Here is a 22,454-nt window from a genome sequence, read left to right on the forward strand (position 1 = left end):
ATCTGGTTAAGATCACAGTTCACTCCCAGTGTATACAGTGGAGTTGGAAAGTTCACGAAAGCAAAAATCACTCACTTTTCTTTTCCATTTAATACTGACAGCTAAATGACTGAAAATATAAAATGTACACATGTAATTCCACTGGCCTACTTGAGTCAAGTTATTAGGTCTTAAAACCCAGAGTTAACATACGACAGACATCAATTGACAGAAATGTTTAGCACTGTTTCTCCTCTCCAGTGATGCAGAAAGTTCACACTTATGTCTTAAGTGAAATAAGGTTAGGATAGGAAGTAATTATGCAGCCATTAATCTGTTGTAGGTCTGTTCCCATCAGAAACACACATTGCAAATTTGCAGAAAGCTGTTTCTAATCACACAATAAAGCATGCTATTGCAATGCTCAAATTTTCCTCTAAATGGCCTAAATTTAGATCATGGTCTGATTAATAGTGCTCAGTATACTCACATATTTGCCTGCTTCTAGGAACAGCATGCTAGCTAAAACACTAGACGTACAATTAGCATTAGCTTGCATGAGCTTCTTCCTGAACCTGCAGTACTTAGTATATATATGTAATCATGCCTTCAAACTGAACTTGTGAGCTTGTAATTATGACTTCATGCATTTCATCATGACTTCATGCACAAGTTTGTAAACACTATAGGAGGGGTTGCTTGAGGACTCATGACATGAACAACATAACAGATATATTTGGTTAATGTTTCCCATCTGAACCCATTACAATCTGGAAAACGCATTTGACTGAAAGTAACTTTGATACTCCCTAAAGTTAAATGTTCTACTTTTTTACAGAAACAGTGTCTAACAAGCTGGAGAAAGCAACCACCTGAATCCTCTTATCGCGTATTTCCATATTTATGACAGGAACACACAACCTTATCTATGAAAATGGGCCCTTAAAAACGTGTTATGGCCAAAAATAAAAAAATAATAATAATCTTCCACTGAATGAAAAAAGCACAGTTTTTTAAGCACAGATGAACCAGTCATCAGTGAAAGAAACATTTAGACCCTCACAGATGACAACTCTACAGCATGAAAATAAAACATACACACGATTTGTATGTATGTTAAATTCAGCACCGCGTTTACATTGCATCCACTTGAGGGCAAACCCACACTCTTAACCCACTTTTCACATTTCAGAACATACTGAGTCAGATGATTTTTTCTTATTTTCTGTCACCTGAATCCTGTGACTGATCTTGCTGCACGATAATCTATGCAATTTATGCTTTTTTAGACAGCATAAATAGGCTATAAAAATATAACAATTAATGCAGCAAAGCAAGGAGATTCTCTCATGACAGTTTTATGAATCCCTTTTAAGATGTAAAATCTTGAAAACCTGAGGCTATCTACATAAATATGTTTAAATATGGAGCATTTCATTCACCTTGTAAAATATATGTGTCTCTGTAGGGTGCCTCGTCCAGCCTGGTGGTCAAATTTGCAGACACTGATAAGGAGAGGACCCTGCGCAGGATGCACCAGATGGCCGGCCAGCTCGGCATCTTCAGTCCCATGACCATCCAGTTTGGGGCCTATGGCGCCTACTCTCATGCTGTAAGTCTCAGCCCGGCGGGGGAGGAGACGGTGAGCTTTAAAAAAAGAAATCAAAAACTGTTGTGATTTGAGGTTTGAACTCTCTTTCTTTCCTACTAGGCATGTGGCACTCCAGGTGAACAACTCCCTAAGTGATTCACACTATTAAATATACACTGTATGACTTCAATATTGTTGTAGCTTAACTAAAGTAACTTGAACTGTTTTTTTGTTTGTTTGTTCTTTTTGTTTTTGTTTTTCCATTTTTCTTTTTTGTACTGTGTCTTCTTACCCTGTAATTTTTCCAGGGCAGCTGGTGATCATGTATTCTCAGCAATATTACATATCATCTACTATTTATTCCCGTATGTGAATTTAAATTGCCAACCGAGGCCTGCCTTTTTAACATTTCACCTAAATATACCTCTTTTTAGCCCTAAAAAGATTTATGTCATTACCAAGAACGCACCCGTTCACCCCCACCCCTTTCACTGCTAGCACACTCCACCTCTATTTCATATTCACACATGAAAGTCACAGCCGAGTTAGGCATCTGTGAGATTTTACACTCACACTGTAGCTAACAACTCACCCTGACAGGTGAGAATCGCCCACTCACACACAATTTCTGACACTGCGGTTCCCCCTTTTTTTTTCCTCATAAACACATATAGAATACATACAGACATACCAAGACTCCAGCATTCTAAACTCATATCCCCACATAGCCTTTATCTCGTGTCAGTATAATGAGCACCAGGACGGAGCAGTTTTAAAGTAGCTAGGAAGCAAAGCTGTAGGGCAACAGAGATCACTCTGTGTAAGAACAAGGCATGGGCCAAGCAAACAGAGATGTGAGAGTAAACATGCTCTGATCCTGCGGCTATTTCACCCTTCTTTCCTTTTTTTTGTCCTTCCCTCCATCTCTCCCGCCATCCGCCTCTCTTCCCACTGCTCTTTAATCCTACAGCAGATGATGCAACAGCAAGCAGCCCTGATGGCAGCAACACAAGGGTCCTACCTGAACCCGATGGCAGCCATTGCTGCCGCACAAATGCAGCAAATGGCAGCTTTCAATGTCAACGGCCTGGTGGCTACCCCTATGACACCATCCTCAGGTAAATGCACTAACACAAGGATGTGCTATTAAATGACACAAGTGATACTTATGCAGGGGGTCTCTCTCTCTCTCTCTCTCTCTCTCTCTTTTTCTCTCTCTCTCTTTCTCACTGCTTCCCTGGAACATAGCCATCATTAAGAGGAATTACAAAAGTACTAGTAATAAATTCGCTCAAGGCCTTTCTGCCATTGCCCTTGTTGCATTTTTTAAGATGTAGGCTCCATTTTCTGGGTAAAAGCAAGCATTGTCAGTATTGAATTAAAGGAAGCAGAGCCTTGTACTGAGTGAGGCATGGTGTCGAGAAGATGTAAAGCGTTTCTGTATTCTCATTGGCAGCCACATTATAGTCTCTCTCTCCTCTCCGCTCACACATTATCTCTCTTTCGTTCTTTTTCTGTCTGTCACTCTCTCCCTCTCTGTCTCTGACAGTGTGTTTTCTGGGAACACTGCCAATCCGATGACTTTGAATGCAAAGTCCTTGGCTTATACAATATAAGAGGAAAGATTTGTGTGAGATAATCCTGGACCCCAGTCTGAACTATCTTTTTGGCCCTTGTCATGAGGAGCTTTGATGGCTCGACACTAAGTAGGCAGGCCGCCTGAAGGCAAGGCCGTTGCAAATGTATTATATAAAGTGGCTTGACGCTGCACCTGGCATTTGTAATCCACAAGACCTACATATTCCTGGTAATGCCTATCAAACATAATCCTACATGACTTAAATGCCCTTCACCTGGATAAGAAAAATAATAAAAATCCATCAGCACAAAAGGCCACTGGCAAGGTGACAGATTTGGAATATTACCACAAGGTGCTTAGGAGAAATAGTTCACATCCCTACATTTACTAATAGCAATTCTTTGCTTTCAGGTTCATTTTAATTTTGTAATCTCTGTGATCTTGAAAATACTTTCAGAATTGAGTGAAATCAGATTGTCGCTTTTTAATTTGGCTTATTTGTAAAGTGGAAAAGGCAACTGGTTGGCTTCATATATTCACTGTAATTCTAAACCTGAAAACTTCTCATGCATGATGGAAAAGATGGAGCAGTGTGTTATGCAAACACAATGTGCTTCACGGTCTTCTGTTTCAGTGGTCATGATTATGTATTGCAGCAGTGAATCAATTCTCTTTCTTCTTTCAACCCCCAATTAGTGTGTTACCTTGAAGGACTCTGTAACAGTACTCTTTTGTACATGTTTGTGTCCATTAGGTGCATGTTACACGGTAGTACAGGTGAAAAAATATCAATTTTAGTACTCTTCACATTTAAAATATATAGCATGTGGAGTCTGAACTCTGCAGTTTCCATAATAACTCAGCATGTATTTGCAGGCACCAGCACACCCCCAGGCATTTCTGCTACAGCCGTGCCCAGCATAGCCACCCCTATTGGAGTCAATGGATTCAGTGCCCTCCCGCCTCAAAGCAACGGCCAACCCACATCCGAGCCTATCTACACGAATGGTATTCATCCTTACCCAGGTGAGACATTTCAGATTTACATAAAGGAAAGAAGAGATATATTCATATAATATACTGTTTAGATCTGTTGTTTGACCCTGACAGAGCTAGCTGCTTATGCTAACACTGATCTGTGAATGTTTGATTATTGTAGTGCTGTACTTGGTCTGAAAAAAAACATTACCTAATTATCACAATGAAAGTTCAGCCTGTTTGTGGTGACAAATTGAATCATGTCAAGCAAAACCGTTTAAAAGTCGTCAAGAGTCTTTTTCAAAATCACATTTTCATGACATCTTTTTTTTCCAATTTGAAACAAAGTGTTTGAGATTTGAGGCTCAATAAACAAATTCTTTGGCAGATTTCTGAGAAGCCTCCCCCAGTATTATGATGAATTCATCAGTTCATCCATCAGTCAATTGCGTTTAATTTGATGTGTCTCAACTTGCCCTCCACTACTTAATGTTCTCTGGAGCTGATTCCTGAAGAATTGACAGACACTCACTCCCCCTTTCTCTGCATTATGCAAAGGCAGCTGCAATCGTAATGAACTACAAAGTGGTTTGTTTGGCACGTTGTTAATATTTGATGCAAACATCTGGGGCGAACAGGCATTCTGAAGAACTGCAAGATATGACAACCTAAATTTCTCCCACTCCACGTGTGATCTTACAGCCTGATGGATCTTTACAGCAACATCAATTTCTGTCTCGATCTTTAACATTATCTCTTTATCTGTGTGTCCTTTCATATTTTCTTTTGCTTCCGTTTTCTTTATTGTCACCCTCCTTTCTGTTTCTTATTCATCTCTCTGCAGCACAGAGTCCAACAGTGACTGACCCTCTCCAACAGGCTTATGCTGGCGTCCAGCACTACGCAGGTGATCCATCTCTCCTAACTCCTATACTCTCTCACTTTCTCCATCTGCCCTGTTGCCTTTCCCCTCTCCCTTTTGGTTTGTCACATCAATAGACACCATGACAGGTAGAGATAGCCAGATGACCAGCCAATTTCCTCCTGGATTAGGGTACTTTACATTAGGATTGCAAAGGGATTTTCAGTTGGCTTGATTATATAGCCACACACACAAAAAAGCTTAATTCCAAAAGTACACTGAGAGCTGTGGATTTGAGCCTGCCATATCCTTGTACATGAGCGATGACAGACCTCTCATAACCAATGCTTTGTGCCTGACATCAGCTCTCATTAACATGGTGTAAGTCTCCCTCTCTTTCTTTGTATGTCTGCTTAGTTGAACCCGCACTCCACTCCCCCTTTTGCCATTCTCTTTGTGTAGTGATCCACAAGCCAAATGAGCCCATGCTCCAAGTCATAATGCAGTTTATTTATTCAATGTCTAGAGTACACAAATGAACAATGGAATAATGATTTGAGTTTTGTTGTGTCAAATATGAAAATGGAGATGTGAAAAATTCCACTCTGGTTCTCCCTTTGCAACAGCAGCCTACCCTGCCGCCTATGCGCCAATCAGCCAAGCGTTCCCCCAGCAACCAACCATCATTCCCCAGCAACAGAGGGAAGGTAAGAGCGAGCAAGCGCGCCCACCCAAGATAAAAGGTGATAATTGCCATGTTCCATTCTAATGTAGCTGCACTGCTTTGAATTAGCGAGGGAGGGAAAAAGCTGGCTGGGGAAAATGTGAGAAAAAGGCTCCCCTCTTCTTACAGAGAAGAACATTAGCAGTGAGATGGAAAGTTACTCTGTCATTATTCAAAAACTGCACTAATTCAAACTCGCAGCGTTGGACTGCTTAATCAGTCCATTACAATGTGTTTAAGTGGTTATAAATATTCATCAGATTAATTAGCTGCATGCATAATCATTTATTACCATTCCTAGTGTAGCGTTCATTCTTGTGCCACAGCATCAGATGTAATAAAGCATAGGATATACTTTGATGGTAAATCACTTTTTTTGTCACCATTTGTCAGTCTCAATTATTCATCTATATGATTATACGAGACAGCATAGATTGACATGAATATTCAATATATGGACTTGCAATTGAGTGTTTCGAGCATTGCCTGGAGGAGAAGTTAGTTTACATTTAAAGTTTTCCGTAGAGAGCATATATAATAGCGTCACAGTGCAGAGTTGTAGGCAGGAAAACTGATAGACTCAAACGTTTTCACTTCACATGCTATAATAATTTAATAATAAAAAAAACACCTTGTGATTGCGGAGATTCTATCTAACAATGCCACTTATGCACATTTTATTTATTAGCAAGAATGATAGAAGTCACAGTAGTGCAAACACAGACACAACCACATACATGGGCACACACGGAGAGCTATTCTTGGTTTAGCCAGTGGCTTGTCTGAGTTCTGGCCTCCTCAGGGTTTTGGCTGCTATCCCAGCCTGTCTCAGTCCACTGCCACAGTCTGCAGCCCTGCCATTTAACAAGATACATCCAAACCTGAATATACTGGAACAGTCAAGCCTCAGCTTGAACTGAGAGCTAACACTATCAACGTTACAGTCTATCAGTTTGGGACTATTTGTATGTCAGGTTAAAAAAATAAATCCCAATGATGTTTTTAACCAAACAAATCATATCTGTTCTCTGTGTGCGTAGTCCTTTTAAATGTACTTCAGTGGAACAACTTATTGCATATCTTATCTCATTTACTGAGAAAAACGTCTATATGATCCAGTTTCACCATATATGTTGACATGCAAAATAACAAGGAAAACTGAGCTAAAAGGATTAACATCCACAGAAACTGTAAACAGTTCTTATAATAAGTTCAATGGTAATGTTTCATACTTATATAGTGCACTTTTAAAACTTGCCTGGGATCTAAAATGAGTTTTTTGTATTTTTTAGTTCATCATTAATACAAAATACAAAGCTTCTAATTTAAATACACACTATATACATACAATAGGCAGCACTGTCTCTCTAAAATTAAACTTACATGAGCATATTGGGGGCAGTGTAGGGTTTAATGTCTTGTCCAAGGATGCTTTGATACGCAGAATCAAACTGGTTATTAAAGAGCAGACCCTCCAATAAAAAGAGTCACTACCAACTGACCCACAGCCACCCAGTGTAGTAGTACACTACAGAAAACTACAATATGTCTCGGTATGAATGTTGATCCACCCTCTGTCTCCCATGAGCCTACGTTAAGCACAATCTCTAGCTGACAAATAGAAAATAATAAAAAATTATACATCAGTAATGAATCAGTTTTCAGTTTAACACTTTTCATGAATTATCTATTACAGCATTCATGAGTCTAACCTGTTTCTGGTTCCACTGGCTAATTAGCATTGTCAGCATTAATGGTGCATTCTAGTTGTCTCGTAATTTCTAGCAGACGAGAGTTGGTGACGTCTTTACCAGGTAGTTGGCATTCCAGCTGCACCAACTCGGATAAAATGGACTCCTCCAAATTAAGCAATTTGTGAGCATCTATAAATGCCATATAAAACTAGAAAATCACAAACCCAATGTAAAATATGGACCATGAACACACATCATTGGGGCTAATGATTCATAAACCATACATACTGATGCCATTTTTATGTAAACAAGCTTGCCATTAACAACGTATTTACCGATAACAACTTTCTGCTGTTTCCACTAGAAATTTCAATAAAAATATATATGAATAATTTTAAAAAAAGACAACAATAGACTACAAGTCGTACTGGGCAAAGCCATATTTAAATCTGGAATCTTTGGGCCCTCTGAAACTTACGAGTTCACCATTCGTAAAAACGAGATCACTTCTTCATTTTCAACACAAATTCCTCAGAATTCTAGGTACCGAGGATATCTGGAAAGCACATTATGCATATGGTGATCACCACATGCAGGTAACATAGAAAAATGTACCGCCACACAAGACCTTTTGCAAATCCACTCCCGGTCTCACAACCATGGCCTCTCCAAATGAGCATTCAATGGAAATAGGATTTTATGCTCATATCTATTTAACCAAATATTACTTATAATACTTAATGTACAGTATGCATAAATGATGTATATAAAAGTACATAAAAGTGATGCATGAAAGGGGTTATGTGATCATTAACAAGTCTATTTGTAATGGGAGTGTAAAGACACATTTTATACACACACACTTATATATATATATGTATATATATATATAAAATCTGTTTTACACATCAACTTACGGTCTTCCATTCCCTAACACTCTTTATAAAAGCAGCACTGAGATTCAGACTCTATTATGATTAAAAAACTAAACAAAAAAATTTAACTTATGTGTGTGTTCTCTATCTTGCCGAGACATAGCAGCACCACAGCCAGCTACCACTGCAGCCCTCTTATCAGCCTTCTCACCAGACCCAGTCTCATCTTGTCATGCTATGACCCTGAGCAATGAGACGGCAGAAGAAGCTAGCAAGGCTGCCAAGCTTACTGTCTCTAAGTCCATCGCATCCCTCTCTTTTTCTTCTCACTGTGTCCATTTGTGGCACTCTCTCTCTCTTTCTCTGTCTTGTCTCCCTCCAGTTCATTCCTGTCTTTATCCAGATTGGCCTGCACAATATGTGGCAGCTGGCTAGATGAGTGTGGAGGGATGGATAGAGATTGGAAGACAGTCCTACTGTCACATAGTAATTGGAGCAAAAACTTGGCTTATGTCTTAATGTGTGCTCTGCCTCCTCTCTCTGTTTCTCCATGTCTCAGTGGTCCAGTTTCCGAATAAACATCTCAGTCTCTCTCTCAATCAACCTTTCTTGTGGTCTCTACTTTTATCTCCAGCCGTTTTTCTATTTTACTTCCCCTATTTAGTTTTTCTGACTATATGTTGTTATTGCCAGCATATTTTCTAAGAAAATGCTCAAATGTAAGTGTATAGTAGGATTTAGTGAAATGGCCTCCCTTGTAGTTATTACATTGCCATATGTGTAATAGGGCCCTAGAGGATTCAAAAAGAAAAGACACACACACAAAGATGCTGTACAAACAACATACTGAGAATGGGATTACATTCTAAAAATGTCACAATAATCAGGTTGAACAAATTAATACTTTCTGCATCCTTACATCATTGTCTTGATCACTTTATGGTAATTTTTCCACCCACGTTATTATGGTCAGTCTCCCTCTCACTGGGCATCTCCTGTTTATGCTCCCACATAACCCTCCCGCTGCCTTTCTCTCATCACCAGGGCCAGAAGGTTGCAACCTGTTTATTTATCACCTGCCCCAGGAGTTTGGAGACGCTGAGCTCATGCAAATGTTCCTACCTTTTGGCAACGTCATCTCCGCCAAAGTCTTTGTGGACCGAGCAACCAATCAGAGCAAATGTTTCGGTGAGTCAAAAATTAATGCTGATGAGGAAAAAAAAAAGAAAAAAGAGAAATCCTCTGAAATGATGAAAGTCACTCTGTGGCTGTTTGGTACTCATCTCATGACTCTTGTTGCTTCCCTGCAATTAGTGTTTGCCTTTGCTTTAATTTTCAATGTCTGTCCTAATCAAGGTGCAATTAACGTTTTTGGAGTAGCATTGCACGCCCCTACACAAGGAGTTGAGGAGGGAAATTAAGGAGAAATGCTCACTGGTTTCATCACATAAAAAAGAGCAAGAGGCAACATCCCAGGCTGATGAATAAAGCCATGTGCTAAAAACTGGCGTTCCTTGAGTGGGTGCTTGAGTCTGGTTCTAAAGGCAGGTCAATCTTGCTACATGTTAAAATACCCAGCTTAACAGCAATGAAGAATAAAGTCTCAAGCAGATTTTGGTCAACACCAGATTAGTCCCCTCATGACAACTGAACAGGGAATTATGCATTTATTTCTTGTCACAATTTTGTTCTCTATAACATATTAGAAGAATTTCAAATTTTCTTCTTTTCATGTGGTTGTGTGAAATAACTGAGTTTTTCCTGTTCTGCATAGCTGATTGTTTGGCTAGCCTCAAAGTCTCAAACTGAATCACTTTCAGTCTCAAACGTTTAATAAGTATTTATCACAACCACACTTCAAACAATAAACAAAAAAAAAATGTATTTAACTAACTAAAGTTATGCATTATCATGGGAAAGACAAGTTTAACTGGCAGTCTAGCTGCCTAGTGGACATAGCTGACGTGTTTGCTCAGGTCCCTTGTGTTACATATGTGAATGCATAAAGCAAAAATGGCCATGACCAAATGTAGAACTTCAGGCTTAAACAACATTAGTCAACAAAACAATGGGTGATGTCACAGTGGCTACGAACCCCTTTTATTTACTCTCCAATTTCTTCATTATCTTTAGTACTCATTTCCTTATCTTGCCATTCCCAGCCTCTTTCATGCAAAAGACAAGCACTTTCCCAGACTCCCCATCTACTTTAAGCTGGGCAACCCAGCAGCATCCCATCACCCCTCCCCTCCTACATAGTAAAGCAGTTCATCAGAGTGGAGGAGGTGCAGGTGGAATCCATGGGCTTAAAGAGATAATAATAGACTGGTGTGGGCCTTGCTGTTGATTCAGTTGGACAGCCGCACCCAGGAGACAAGCAGAGAGAGAGCCTCCCATCATTGGCTTTCTTTCAGTTTCTCTTCAACGTGGCATTTCTATGAGGCTCTCTCCTTTCTTCCTCACCTCGCTCATCTGTCCATCTCAGGACAGTCTGTCTCTCACACTCACTGTGCGTGTTCTCCTCTGAACATATGCCTCTCACTAACAATGTCAGTCAACAAGAAAGAGAGGCCAAAGAGCCAGTGACCCCATCAGTAGTAATTAAGATGTTAGCTTAAAAAACAACAGTTTAACTCAAGATTTTTCAATATTTTCTTCAACAATGTCACTCGTCCTTTTATACCTGGAGCCTCAAGGCTCTTGTAGTGTTTTGACGAATTGGAAAAAAGTTCTTATGCCTCAAAGAACTTTGTAAAAGTCATTGTAATAGTGTGTATTTTTCCTTGATTGTTTGGTTAATGGACACTGTAGACACAGAAACACGAGCAGATGTACTGTATATATTTCTACATAAATTATACCTGTAGAAAAATGTGATAATTAGCTAACTGAAAATAGAGATGTTGACCTTGTCCATGCTTATGTAAAGAAATGTAGCTTGTTAGTTAAAAAGAACATTTTAAGCACCGAGGAGTGTATTGGAAAGGATACTTATCAACATTTCTACATGTCTGCATTTAGTTAACAGAAATTTCATCTGGCAAATTGCTTGTCAGTGCAGTATGTAACTTGTGAGTTGTAACAGACTTATCTTTGCATACATGCTGTTTTCCCTGTTGCACAGGTGACACGCATACTGGGATTTTGTGGGGAGATAAGACATCACTCTCTGAAATAAAGTATATATGAGAAAAGCTTCAGAGTTTAAAAAAATGTTTAGTGGAAGAATACACACACACACACACACACACACACATATATATATATCAATCATTTAAAGGGTGACAAATATGAATATTTGACACAGTCAAGCCTAAGGTGATGTACTTTCCCTAATTTTTAAAAATGGTGACATGTTAATACAAGTAACTTAAATCAATTAAATATAAATAAACACTCATAAGGAAAACATGCTCAACCCATAGATATTTACAGATGTGTTGGGTTTAGACTCGATGGGTATAACATAAGACTTAATTTTATTTATTCATTAACTCCATACTGATATTTAAAATTGATCAAAATGTATCCTGCTTAGTGGAATTAGCTGGAATTAAAGTGAAAATAATTTCAAAAGGTCTTCTGACAATGGAGTAGCATCGCATACACCTTAAATAAAAAGTGTGTTTTAAAAGCGGACAAAATGCTTTTCACAAGTAATTTACTTAAAAGTCCTTTGAAAACAGACTCATTCTTCTTCTGCTATTTTCCCTTGTTTTTTTTTTTCTTATTTCTTTGTCATATGTCCTCTAAAGTGTCTGTTGTGATCATTTTATCAGTGCCCGTCTACTTATAGTTCAACTGTGTAGATAAGCAAGAAATCAGTTAATGTAATGTAAAAGTATATTTGCTTAATAAAAGAACAAATAGGCAGTCAGTAGTTAGAAACAATAACTAAATTAAAAAGTAAGAATCACATTTAGATTGAGAGAGTGTTACACTGATCCTTTAGTTTAGGCTAAGCGCCAGGTCCCAACCAAGTTGCTACCCGGGAAGCTACAATAAAGAAGAAAATTATTGGCTAAGACCAAATATCACGAGTTCCCCCTGCACACATCATACCTATGACTTTATATTCTGGGAGAAAAAAGCAGAGCATGAGTCATTTAGCTGCTCAACCTTTTCCCCCAAAAATTTAACCCAAAAATGCTTGCAACTTTTCAGTATAATTCTAACCATGAAAAATGCACATAATGTGTATGGTATTCTACTGACATAGTTCTAGAAAACAATCAAACAGTGGGAATGTTTAAGGTGTTGAGTTGCATAGTACTGCACTTGTTGTTGCACTAAAGATTTAAAACATCAGCCAATCTGACAGCCAAGATTATGCACTCTTGTGGTTCATAGTTTGTTTTTGAAAGCCCATTATGTGGGTGTTACTTTAGCACATATTATCCCCCGGAACACTGTTGCAGACCAATCACAAGCCCCATGTCAACAGTAATTTATGATGGCAGTGGACAGCAGGACAGTGCTTCCTCCTAAGCTGCTAAAGAACATCTTAAGATAAAAAATAGAAAAACATTAATAAAATGAGGGATTTTCATGTAGTTGTTGTTATGCTGCCCAAATAACAAAAGTTATCCATTTGGTCTTCAGCACAAAGTGAAATGAGCAAAAACTCTAGCCTGCTAGCTACTTTAAAGATACTAGGATAATTTCTATCAAAAAAGGAATAACTAGAACCGAGGCTGTGTTTTTTTTACATAATACTGGTGCAAAATGCATTTCTACGTTGCATATTTGAACAAATCTCTATACACATTTTTACCAACAAATCTTTTGCATCACTTTTTTTAGGGATCTGATGCACACTTGAGCAGATAAATACTGTTTGGGAATGTTTTTTTCTTGTGTAGCAAACATGTCACCAACATAAATGATTGGCTGTTTCCATTTCTAGAGAGTAAACATTGATAACATTCACTGACATGAAAGAATAATCACAATGTCAATAAAAGAAAACAATTACTAAAGAGCTCTGTCATGTTCTTTTTTCTTTCATATGAAGAGTATTTGCTTAATCCTGTGCTTTAATTTCATTAGTAACTCTGTTTAATTTAGACTTGGTACTTTGCACCTGTGCATGGACTAAAATGCTATGCAAAACATGGATGAGGAAAAAACACACACACAAAAAATAACATAATTCATCTGCTTTAATGTGCCTGTAATCAAAGTTTCTAATGCACTCTGTATCCTGTTCCATTATACTTTCTAAAGTTCTATCACCCTTTTGGCATGTGGATGTAAATGTGAGGTATGGAGATTCATTAAAGTCACGGAAAGTGTGTGTGTAGGATTGGGAGGGGATCACTACCAACTGACAGGCCCTTCCCTGCTCAGTTTGTTTAAAAGGTTTGTAAAAGAAGCAGCCTTATCTCACCCGCGCTGACAAAAGCCTGCCCTCTCCCCCCAAATTAAATTGGACCCATAGCAGTGTGATCAAATCAGCTGGCAGGCGGAAAATTCTGGCCGTCAATCACAGAGGTGTCTGATAAGAGCAGGCAAGGAGTCCCGGCGGGGAAAGCTGTGGGCTCATTCTGCCTCGACACCCAGGTGATAACTCAGCGCAGCAGGCACCTCCGTCCTACACACCTTGCTCCTAGCATCTCATTCCGACCCCTTGCCCTTTGCTCTTTACTTAGATACATGCTCAGTCACACACATAAATTGAAAACAGACACTAGCACACACACATAAACACACACACAGTATCGCTGCTCTTATGGCTCAAACACTCAGGTAACATTTACAGACACTGTTTGCTCTAAAAAAAAATCTACTTAAAACGTGAGACTCAGTTTGTCTTTTTTCCCCTTTTGTAATCTCTGAACACCTTTTCATGTCTTTTTTTTCTCTGTTCGATTTTAACTCCCAGTTACTAATAAGTCTTTGTTTGACTTTTAATATCTGTGTTATTAGCCTTTGTGCTATATAATCTTTTTAATTCAGAGATTTTCAATTAATCTACTGAAAAGAGAAAACAAAGGCCTATTGTTGTGTCATTGTTATGAGTTAAAAAGGTTTTTCTTCTCTTCATCTCGCCTGTCTTTTCTCCTTTTTTCTTCTTCCCATTTTTCTCTCTTCTCTCTCTATTCTCTCTTCATGTGTCAACCCTCCCCTGCTCTGTGGTCTCATCTCAGGCTTTGTGAGTTTTGATAACCCATCCAGTGCTCAAGCCGCTATCCAGGCCATGAACGGCTTTCAGATAGGCATGAAGAGGCTGAAGGTGCAGCTAAAGCGGCCAAAGGATGCCAACCGACCTTATTGACTCATCTGCTGTCCATACCCAGGTACAGTCGCACACATGCCATGAAACACTAGTGCACATTAAAACCATCCATTTAATCTAGAAAACAGTAATGGATAAACTCAGTCTTTATGGCATGCCACAGTTTATTTAAATACTCTAAATTCTCAGCTATAAGTATGGCAAAAACAGGAACCATGAAAATGGAAATATGACTGTGACAGTTTCAAATCAAATTTTCTTAACCAGGGCAATGTGGGCTTTGCAACTGAGACCTGACTTTGTCTCTACATGCTCAATGAAAATTATATAAAATTGATACCGTCCAAAGCAAACCGTTTATTTTTAAGGATGCCAGTTCCACAGAAATCTATTTGTTTTTCTGAGATTTGTTGTTAATTCACACCTGTAGGAAGCTCCAGGTCAAAATGATGATATCTTGAAGAACCAGCTGTGTATAAATATCCATTTACAGGTACAGCGTTGGCAACTCATTCACGGTCTTGATCCAAAAAGCAAATGTCAGTTATTTCGCTCCTAAAATAGCTCAGCATTATATTTCTGTCAACTGCCTGGCAAAATTCATGCTGCACCTTGAGTATTGGGAAAATCAGTGAGAAGATTAACAGGAGTAAATTTAGATGTGCTTTAGGTGCCATAGAAAAATGATTGTGCTGGCCAAGAACAAAAACCCCTATGCATCATTAATTTGTTTGGGTGATGCTTGGCAAATCTGTTCTTTGCTGAAATAAGTTAGCGACCATGCTTAAAATTTGCCATTTTTTGTTGCCATTCTTTTTCCTCGGCTAGCAAAACCATAATATGTTCGTGATAGATGAGGACATCTGTTGTTTTGTTATCATTTCAGGGAACTTTGAAGGTCTGCTCATACGATGAATGTCTGGGCTATCTTCACTACTAAGGAGTACATAAATCATGTTTTTCATTGCGACTTCCTCTGTTTCGCTGACTGCATGAATAGATCTGTTCCTGTCAGACAAAAACAATGGCTGATTACACATTACATGGTGCACATATTTACATGTACAGTATAAATCCAAACTATTCATATTTCTATCAATTAGCATTTCATGTCTCTATAAGAGGTAAAACTATATCATGCTAAATTTACACTGCAAACATATATTTTTATACAAACAGAAATGAAAACAATAACATCTAAATGTTTAAAATTCAGTTTTTTCTGTCACTGGTAATATTCTTAAATCTTAAATACTACTTTAGGGACTCATTTGCTGAACAGTGGTTATATATTATGATTGATGAAGTCTGCAGCTGTAGACAAACATTAGGGCAGCCCTGGGCAGAACATACACTTACTGCATTCTGCTCATTTTAAAAGTTAAAGTCAATACAAGCCCTGCGGCAAAAACTTAAAACAATGAGCCTTTTCACAATTGTTTATTTACTGTTTTTTTTTTTTATTTCATGAATTTCTTGTGCATACCCCGTCATATGCACTAAAGGAAAAAAAAGTGGACTTATAGTGTTTTGAAACTGCACACAATAGACACGGTTGCCCAAATGTAGGGTACCACATGGGTGTTTTTAAAATTGTATTTTTTTTTCATGTTAAGGGTGTTTTACTGTGCACAATGCAATGTATTGTAAGATTAGTATAATAATTTCAGAATAGTATTAGTATTCAGGTAATTCAGTATTTAATGAATGCATAACTGATATAGTTCAATTAGAATTGCAGCACTTTTGAAGTATAAATGTTGGCTTTATCTTAAAGATAGAAAAAATGTAATAATCAAATACTATTTATACATGAAAAAAGGAATTTCAGTGCACAAAGTGAATGTCTTGAACGTGATTGAAAATCTTTTTTGAGCATCCTTTTTTCATACAGAAATAAATAAATAAATAAATGGTACACGGAAATGCATAACAATAAAATCATCTTGTATAGGATACATTTCTATAAATTGGGTTATAATATCATGTCATGAAATCAACTTTCCAACACAATCATTGATCTTTAAAAGCAGTTATCTGCTGCTGATCATTTGCACAGTAAGACTGAGGATGCTCAAAGAAAAATTTAAATCCTTTTCAAAGAAATTATGACTTTCACTGTGGGAACTTAAATTCCTCTTTTTCAAGTATCACCACACAGAATTTGACTATAACTTTATTCTATATCCTTAAAATAAAGCCATATGCTTCAATTCAAATTTAATCATAGCAGCAAAGTATTAATTGAATACTGAATTGCTTGTAAGCAACATTTTGCTCCTTTAAAAGCACTTTCACCGCCCTCTTTATTAAGTTTTGGTATTGGGTTACCATACTGTGAAGTTTACTGTGTAGTTACCTTTCTGGGGTGATATAATGGTGCATCAGCTGCCAGATATCTTCATTAGCACTTATTTTGACCTCTTAAAAACTCGAAGCTTTCATACATAACAATAAAAACGCAGCTTGCTTTTAGCAGCCCCATCCCTCAGCAGACTAATTTCATAGTGTCACACTTGATTCAAATAATCATCGCCCATCTGTTACAAACTGCAGCTGCCAATGCAAAAATAATATAGATGCATGCTCTCTAAACCCAACTGGCTGGACAACTTTTCATTACAATAACATAAGCCTGGATTCTATTCCTCTATCAATAAAAGCTTGGTAATACAATTTGCTTGTTTTAGATTTGACTCTTTAAAAGCCACAAGATGGCATATGCAATACAAATGATAGATGCTCTATCAGTTTCTTGATAGCATTCTATGTCCTGCTAATTGAGGAGAAGCTTTCAAAGATGACACACTGAAAAGGGAAAGGGGGTGGGAGAGTTTGATTTAGCACATTAACAACAGACAAATGGAAAATATCCTGCAATAGCACAGCACGACAAGGTAGTCATTGAGATGTACTCTGAAAGCAAGTAAAACATTTCCCCTGATCACATTCCATCACTTAATCAGGAGGTGTGTGTGTAGGGATGCTGATGTGTTTGTTTTCCACATCCTCCTTTATCTCTTTTCCACATAGATCTATCTCTTTATGTAGTTTTATTAGTTATTTATTGTTTGTTATCACAAAATTTCTGTGGTTGAATTCAAGACAATCAATAGAGCTAAGCCAGTACCAACCATATAAAAACATTAAAGAAAAGTTTAACTTGGCTTCTGTCACAGTTCTAACTTTAGAGACTCAACGAAAACATTAAGGATTTCACAGTGTGTAAACAAAATACATCGTAAAAAGTGGTAATGTCCTTGTTTGTATTGTCACTTCTAAAGTCTCACATTGTGGCAGAGAAGTGCTTGTGCAACAAACAAAATGTGCAAAGTTCAACTGTTTAATTTTCTCGATTCTTTCTAAACTACATTATTACTGAGACAAACTTTGATGGAACTTAAATGATGATTTTTCATTGTATTTCTTATAGGTAAAAACTTCAATATGTAGATAAGTTCAGAAGCTCTTTTTTGTCTTTAACACTACAATGTTGCTTTGAAGTTGAATTAAAAACACGATCAGACAGCATTCTCTGCTTCTGGTCTCAGGAGCCCTGCTCCTCTAAAATTGCATTCTGTGTCTGAAAGATAAATTTAATGAAAAAAATAAAAAAAAAAAGCTAAAGCACTCACTGCATGGCCACCCTCATAGCAAACAATGCAAAGCAAATCCAATTACTTGAGACAGGACAAGTTTCTGAAATATGCATTTCTGCTTAAGGGTTATCTTTGTGAATATGAACACATCAATTCAACCTTTTAACCTGCAAATGTTGTCAGTCAGAGAATATTTCACAACTATGCTAAGACACAAAAAGGCCTTTTTCTGTGCTTAACACTATTTCTTTTTTCAGTTTTATGGTAATAACCATAATAACGTCATTTTATTAGTCAGGCACCATAAGTGAGTATGAATTCTGACTAAGGAAAAGAAAATCCCATTCTTTCTTCTTTTTTTTTTTTGTTTTGTTTTGTTTTTGTTTGTTTGTTTGTTTTTTGTTTTGTTTTGTTTTGTTTTGGGTTTTTTTTTTGCACCCCCCACCAACCTGGCAACCTGACATGACCAATCACAGTGTGAGGTGGCCTTTCTTCGCTATAGCCACACACCCCATCCCCCAACACCTGTCATGGGGCCAAGTTTCCACAGCCGTAAGTTAAACCCATGGTGTCATTTTCTTTTGGATGACGTCATGTGGTGGGACTGTGACTGCGTTGCATGACGTGGCATTGATTGATATCTCTAAACTCTATCTATTCATATTTTGCACTCCTTTTATATATCTATACTATATATTGGCAGTTTGTGGAGTACAGTTATCTCTTGCAGTTATTGGTGTGCAGTTATCGGTGCCGTTCTTGGCTGGTACCTGTAAATGACATGCTGACTGGTTGGTTGATTATAACTGGAAGTGGCCTTTAACCTTTTGTGCTATTGTATTGTGTGCCCTTGTGATGTTTTACTTTCTCTTGTGAGGTTCATGTGTATGGATGTACTATATTCTCTATTTCTCTATTTCTTCACATTTACATCCAATGTTCCTCTTCCACCCAACTATTATTTTGTTTTCCAATTAAATGCTTTGAAAATAGGATCTTTTTCTCCATCTGATCGACAGACGTTTAGTTGAAAAATCACCAAAGTGACCCTATGTTTGTGTAGCCAATTAAATGCCCAACGTTCACATAGAGTGCAGAGGCAAATGTTGACTCTGCACTTCTCTGTGGATTCCATCTGCACAGGGAGTACTTCTGCAAGATTGTGTTGTTTGCCTAACATAAGAATCGCTTCCCATTTATTTATTTATGAGGGTGCAAAGCAATTACAAAGGGAGAACTGGAGGCAGTGCCATAGACCGACTTGGCCCAAAATCTGTCCAGCACACCCACTGATCTGTAAGCATGGTGTTTTATGTATGCCATCTGATAAGTTAGCTTATGACTTCGTTATTCCAACATTGAATAACTGTTGCTGAACTTATTTTAAAAGGTCAGCAAACAGATTTAATGAAAAAGGTTCTTTCTTTGCAAGTGAAACTGTTGATATCCTCCACAGCCAACAGAGGAGTTAGCAGGTTTTAGTCAGTCAACGGACCTGCAGGTGACTTGCCCTCCTGTCGTCTATTCAGTAAACTCTAAGAAAAGTAGAGGAGGGGAAGGAAGGGGAAGTGGGTCAACCAAACAGGGAGAGAAAAAGTTTTCTGGCCTCAGCTTTATCGCTCAACTACCTGGCGTCAGATGCAAAAATGATGCATTCACAGAAAAATAAGAATATGCTTTTCTTACAAATGCTGGTAAGAAGTATGTATGGTGAGAATGTGTGCACCTCACACATTCTTTTGCTCATATGTGCATATGTTCTTACATTAGTTTAAGCTTCATATCATGCAGTGGAAATCAGGGTGGGGTGGACTAGGGGGCAAAACTTAAAATAAAAGAGAACAGAATGCAAAATTAGTACATGATAGTACTTTTTTTTTCTGATATTCTTTCTTATTGTGAGTTACTTTTCTAACTACCAAAGAATTTGTTGACCACAGACACAATTTAATGAAAACTGTAAGCATGGATGAATGCTGAAACAGATTTGTGAGAAAGTTTTTGCTGCTTTATCATAATTTCTAATAGGCTTTGTCCGATCAACATTTTTGATTTTTAACTTTGGAAAAAAAATTAAAAGTAAACCTAAAATTTTGGGAGTGCATTCGTTGGGGCGCATTCGTTGGGGCTCATTTATGCTCTCTTTATGTAAATAGCTACATCCGTGTCAAACACTGTCAAACATCCCTGCCCACATACTCCCGATGTGCACTTTACATTGCCACAGTTACTAAGTAATACATCCACTAGAGGGCAGTGCAGAATTCAATTCACTTTTAAGTTCAAACATCAATATCAACATATAACAGCAAACATGGCAACAGTGGAGCAGACTGTGATAATGCATATTCTTAGAAAAAGATAAAAAAAAAAAAAGAGGCAGTGCTGCAGCGTATGCTGATGACATACTGAAATATGCATAGAATGAACACAAATATTTAGCATAAATGCCGCCTTAAAAGTGTCATATCATGGTAACGTTTCACCCTCATTTCCAAAGTGGACCAAATGCAAAAATACTGCATGGAATACACACAGGATGCAAATAAACTAGTCAAAATATTGTACAATAAGGATTTTTGCTAGAAAAATCTAACATCCTGGCAAATCCACATTTCTGAGCCTGGATTTAAGATGTTATATGAAAATTACAAATCATTTGACTTTCTTCTCTTCACTTTTTTCTATGTTTGTAAAAGAAATCTGCTTCTTTCTAATATTCTTTTCTTCTTAAACGTTTTCAGTGGAGACAGTCAAACAATCAATAGTCACTGAGATGGGTGTGTTTTTGTTGCTCTTTGGTGTGTTTTCAGGAATTACCTGACTACATTAATTTCTGATGACATCAGGTGTGGCTCTCTAATAAGAAACAATGACTGAGACAAGAGAAACTTAAGTATATATGGCTTATAAATCTTATGTATTTACAGTTTTATGCATCTGGCGCCAGAAGTCTTTAATAGAGCTATCTACAGTTACAGTTGTGTGTTACACAGAGGGACAAAGTTGGTGGGCAAAACAAGTCTTGATGCTTTCAAGGAAGCTTTTTGCTTGGGGGAAAAAAGAAAATAGATCAATTTTAAAGCCACAGCATCTTTCTTTTGTTGTTTGTAGGGAGGATTGCTAGTGGTGTACATAAGAATACATCTTTAATTGGGACTTTTAGAGCTATATGTCACTAATGGCTGGGCTCGCTTTGTTACATATAAGAAGTAAGTTTGAATCTCAGCTCCCCTGTCTGAAAAGCAGATCTATTATGAAATGGTAACAAGCTCATTTACAGGAATGGAAAGTAGAACAAAGAGCACCTGGGCGAGGCTTCCTATCACCAAGTCAGACCCTTTCATGTTCACTCCCAGAGTGATTTGCTGTGATTTTGTAGCCTTTCTTTATCCGCATCGTAGCTCGTAACATATCTGGGCTGATAGGCTGTAAACAAGATCTTTTATATCCAAAGCTTGATGGAGGAGAAAAATCTAAGTTGGTTTTTCATGCCTTCCTAATAAGAAGCTATTTGTCGATACATGTGCATTTTCATCAGTTTTCTGTCAATCTATTACATAATTTTATCTTTCACACACTCCTTTTTCCTTTATGTGCCGTCTTGTAATTTTTGTTTGTGATGAATTTAACAAAGAAAAAAAGGAAAAGAAAAAATGATGGGAACATCTCATATTTCCCCATTTGTTTAATGCAAGAAGATGTACTCAGTTTAAATTTATACATTCCTTGGATTAGTGCCGTCACAGTGTAGATGTCTGTTCCATATGGTTTAAACACAAATCTCCCACCCCACCTCTAGCCCACTTATTTCTGGTTGTGATTGACACACTCCGTTTTTTTTTTTTTTTTTTTTTCCCCTCCTCGCCTCCCCGTCTGTTTCTCATGCTGTTGGCTGTGCCTGTCAGTCTGTGTGATAACCAGGAGCCAGCAACCCTGAGCATGTTTGCCGCAGCCTCACTGAATCTACTCACCTTATTCTCCCATGTCTTTTTCTCTCCTCCTCTTTCTGTGTCACAGGATGAAGGGCCACAACACCTTATTTCCACAAGTGCAGTAAAAGTACAAAGACTTCTTGTTCTGCTACATATCATGAAGGAAGGGTGGTCCCTTGATCCTCCTGGAAAGCCGCTGAAAGATTGGGTGACTGAAAGAAGAATCCCAGAGTTGTTATTTTAATTCATTTTCTTTCAGTTTTACTTTCTTCGCAAATGCCTCTTTTTTCCCTGTTTTGCTTTGGCGTCTGTGGAAGAAGATTTTTTGCAGAGACCAACTTTTTGCTGCTGTTTTTTAGACATGATGAAAAAAAACACCTTTATAGACTCATTATGCTCA

At 37.8% G+C, this 22,454-nt stretch overlaps 1 protein-coding gene across 4 annotated transcripts in view; it reads left to right on the top strand.

Moving 5' to 3' along the window:
• celf6 (CUGBP Elav-like family member 6) overlaps nt 1–22,222 on the top strand; it is a 145,744-nt gene extending 123,522 nt beyond the window's left edge. The window contains exons 6-13 of one of the 4 annotated variants that reach the window (XM_041994421.1): nt 1,448–1,621; nt 2,541–2,688; nt 4,026–4,175; nt 4,972–5,034; nt 5,616–5,696; nt 9,327–9,470; nt 14,432–14,581; nt 22,140–22,222. In XM_041994421.1, the coding sequence (XP_041850355.1) occupies nt 1,448–1,621; nt 2,541–2,688; nt 4,026–4,175; nt 4,972–5,034; nt 5,616–5,696; nt 9,327–9,470; nt 14,432–14,559 (888 nt within the window). In that variant the 3' untranslated portion in view covers nt 14,560–14,581; nt 22,140–22,222. Of the gene's footprint in view, nt 1–1,447; nt 1,622–2,540; nt 2,689–4,025; nt 4,176–4,971; nt 5,035–5,615; nt 5,697–9,326; nt 9,471–14,431; nt 14,582–18,595; nt 18,666–22,139 lie in introns of those variants that run through there. The other 3 variants (XM_041994339.1, XM_041994501.1, XM_041994586.1) reach the window with 3 other exon arrangements.
• The last annotated feature ends 232 nt before the right edge of the window (nt 22,223–22,454 follow it).

Source organism: Melanotaenia boesemani, chromosome 1 (genome assembly GCF_017639745.1).
Source record: "Melanotaenia boesemani isolate fMelBoe1 chromosome 1, fMelBoe1.pri, whole genome shotgun sequence".
In the NCBI taxonomy this organism is placed as follows: domain Eukaryota; kingdom Metazoa; phylum Chordata; class Actinopteri; order Atheriniformes; family Melanotaeniidae; genus Melanotaenia; species Melanotaenia boesemani.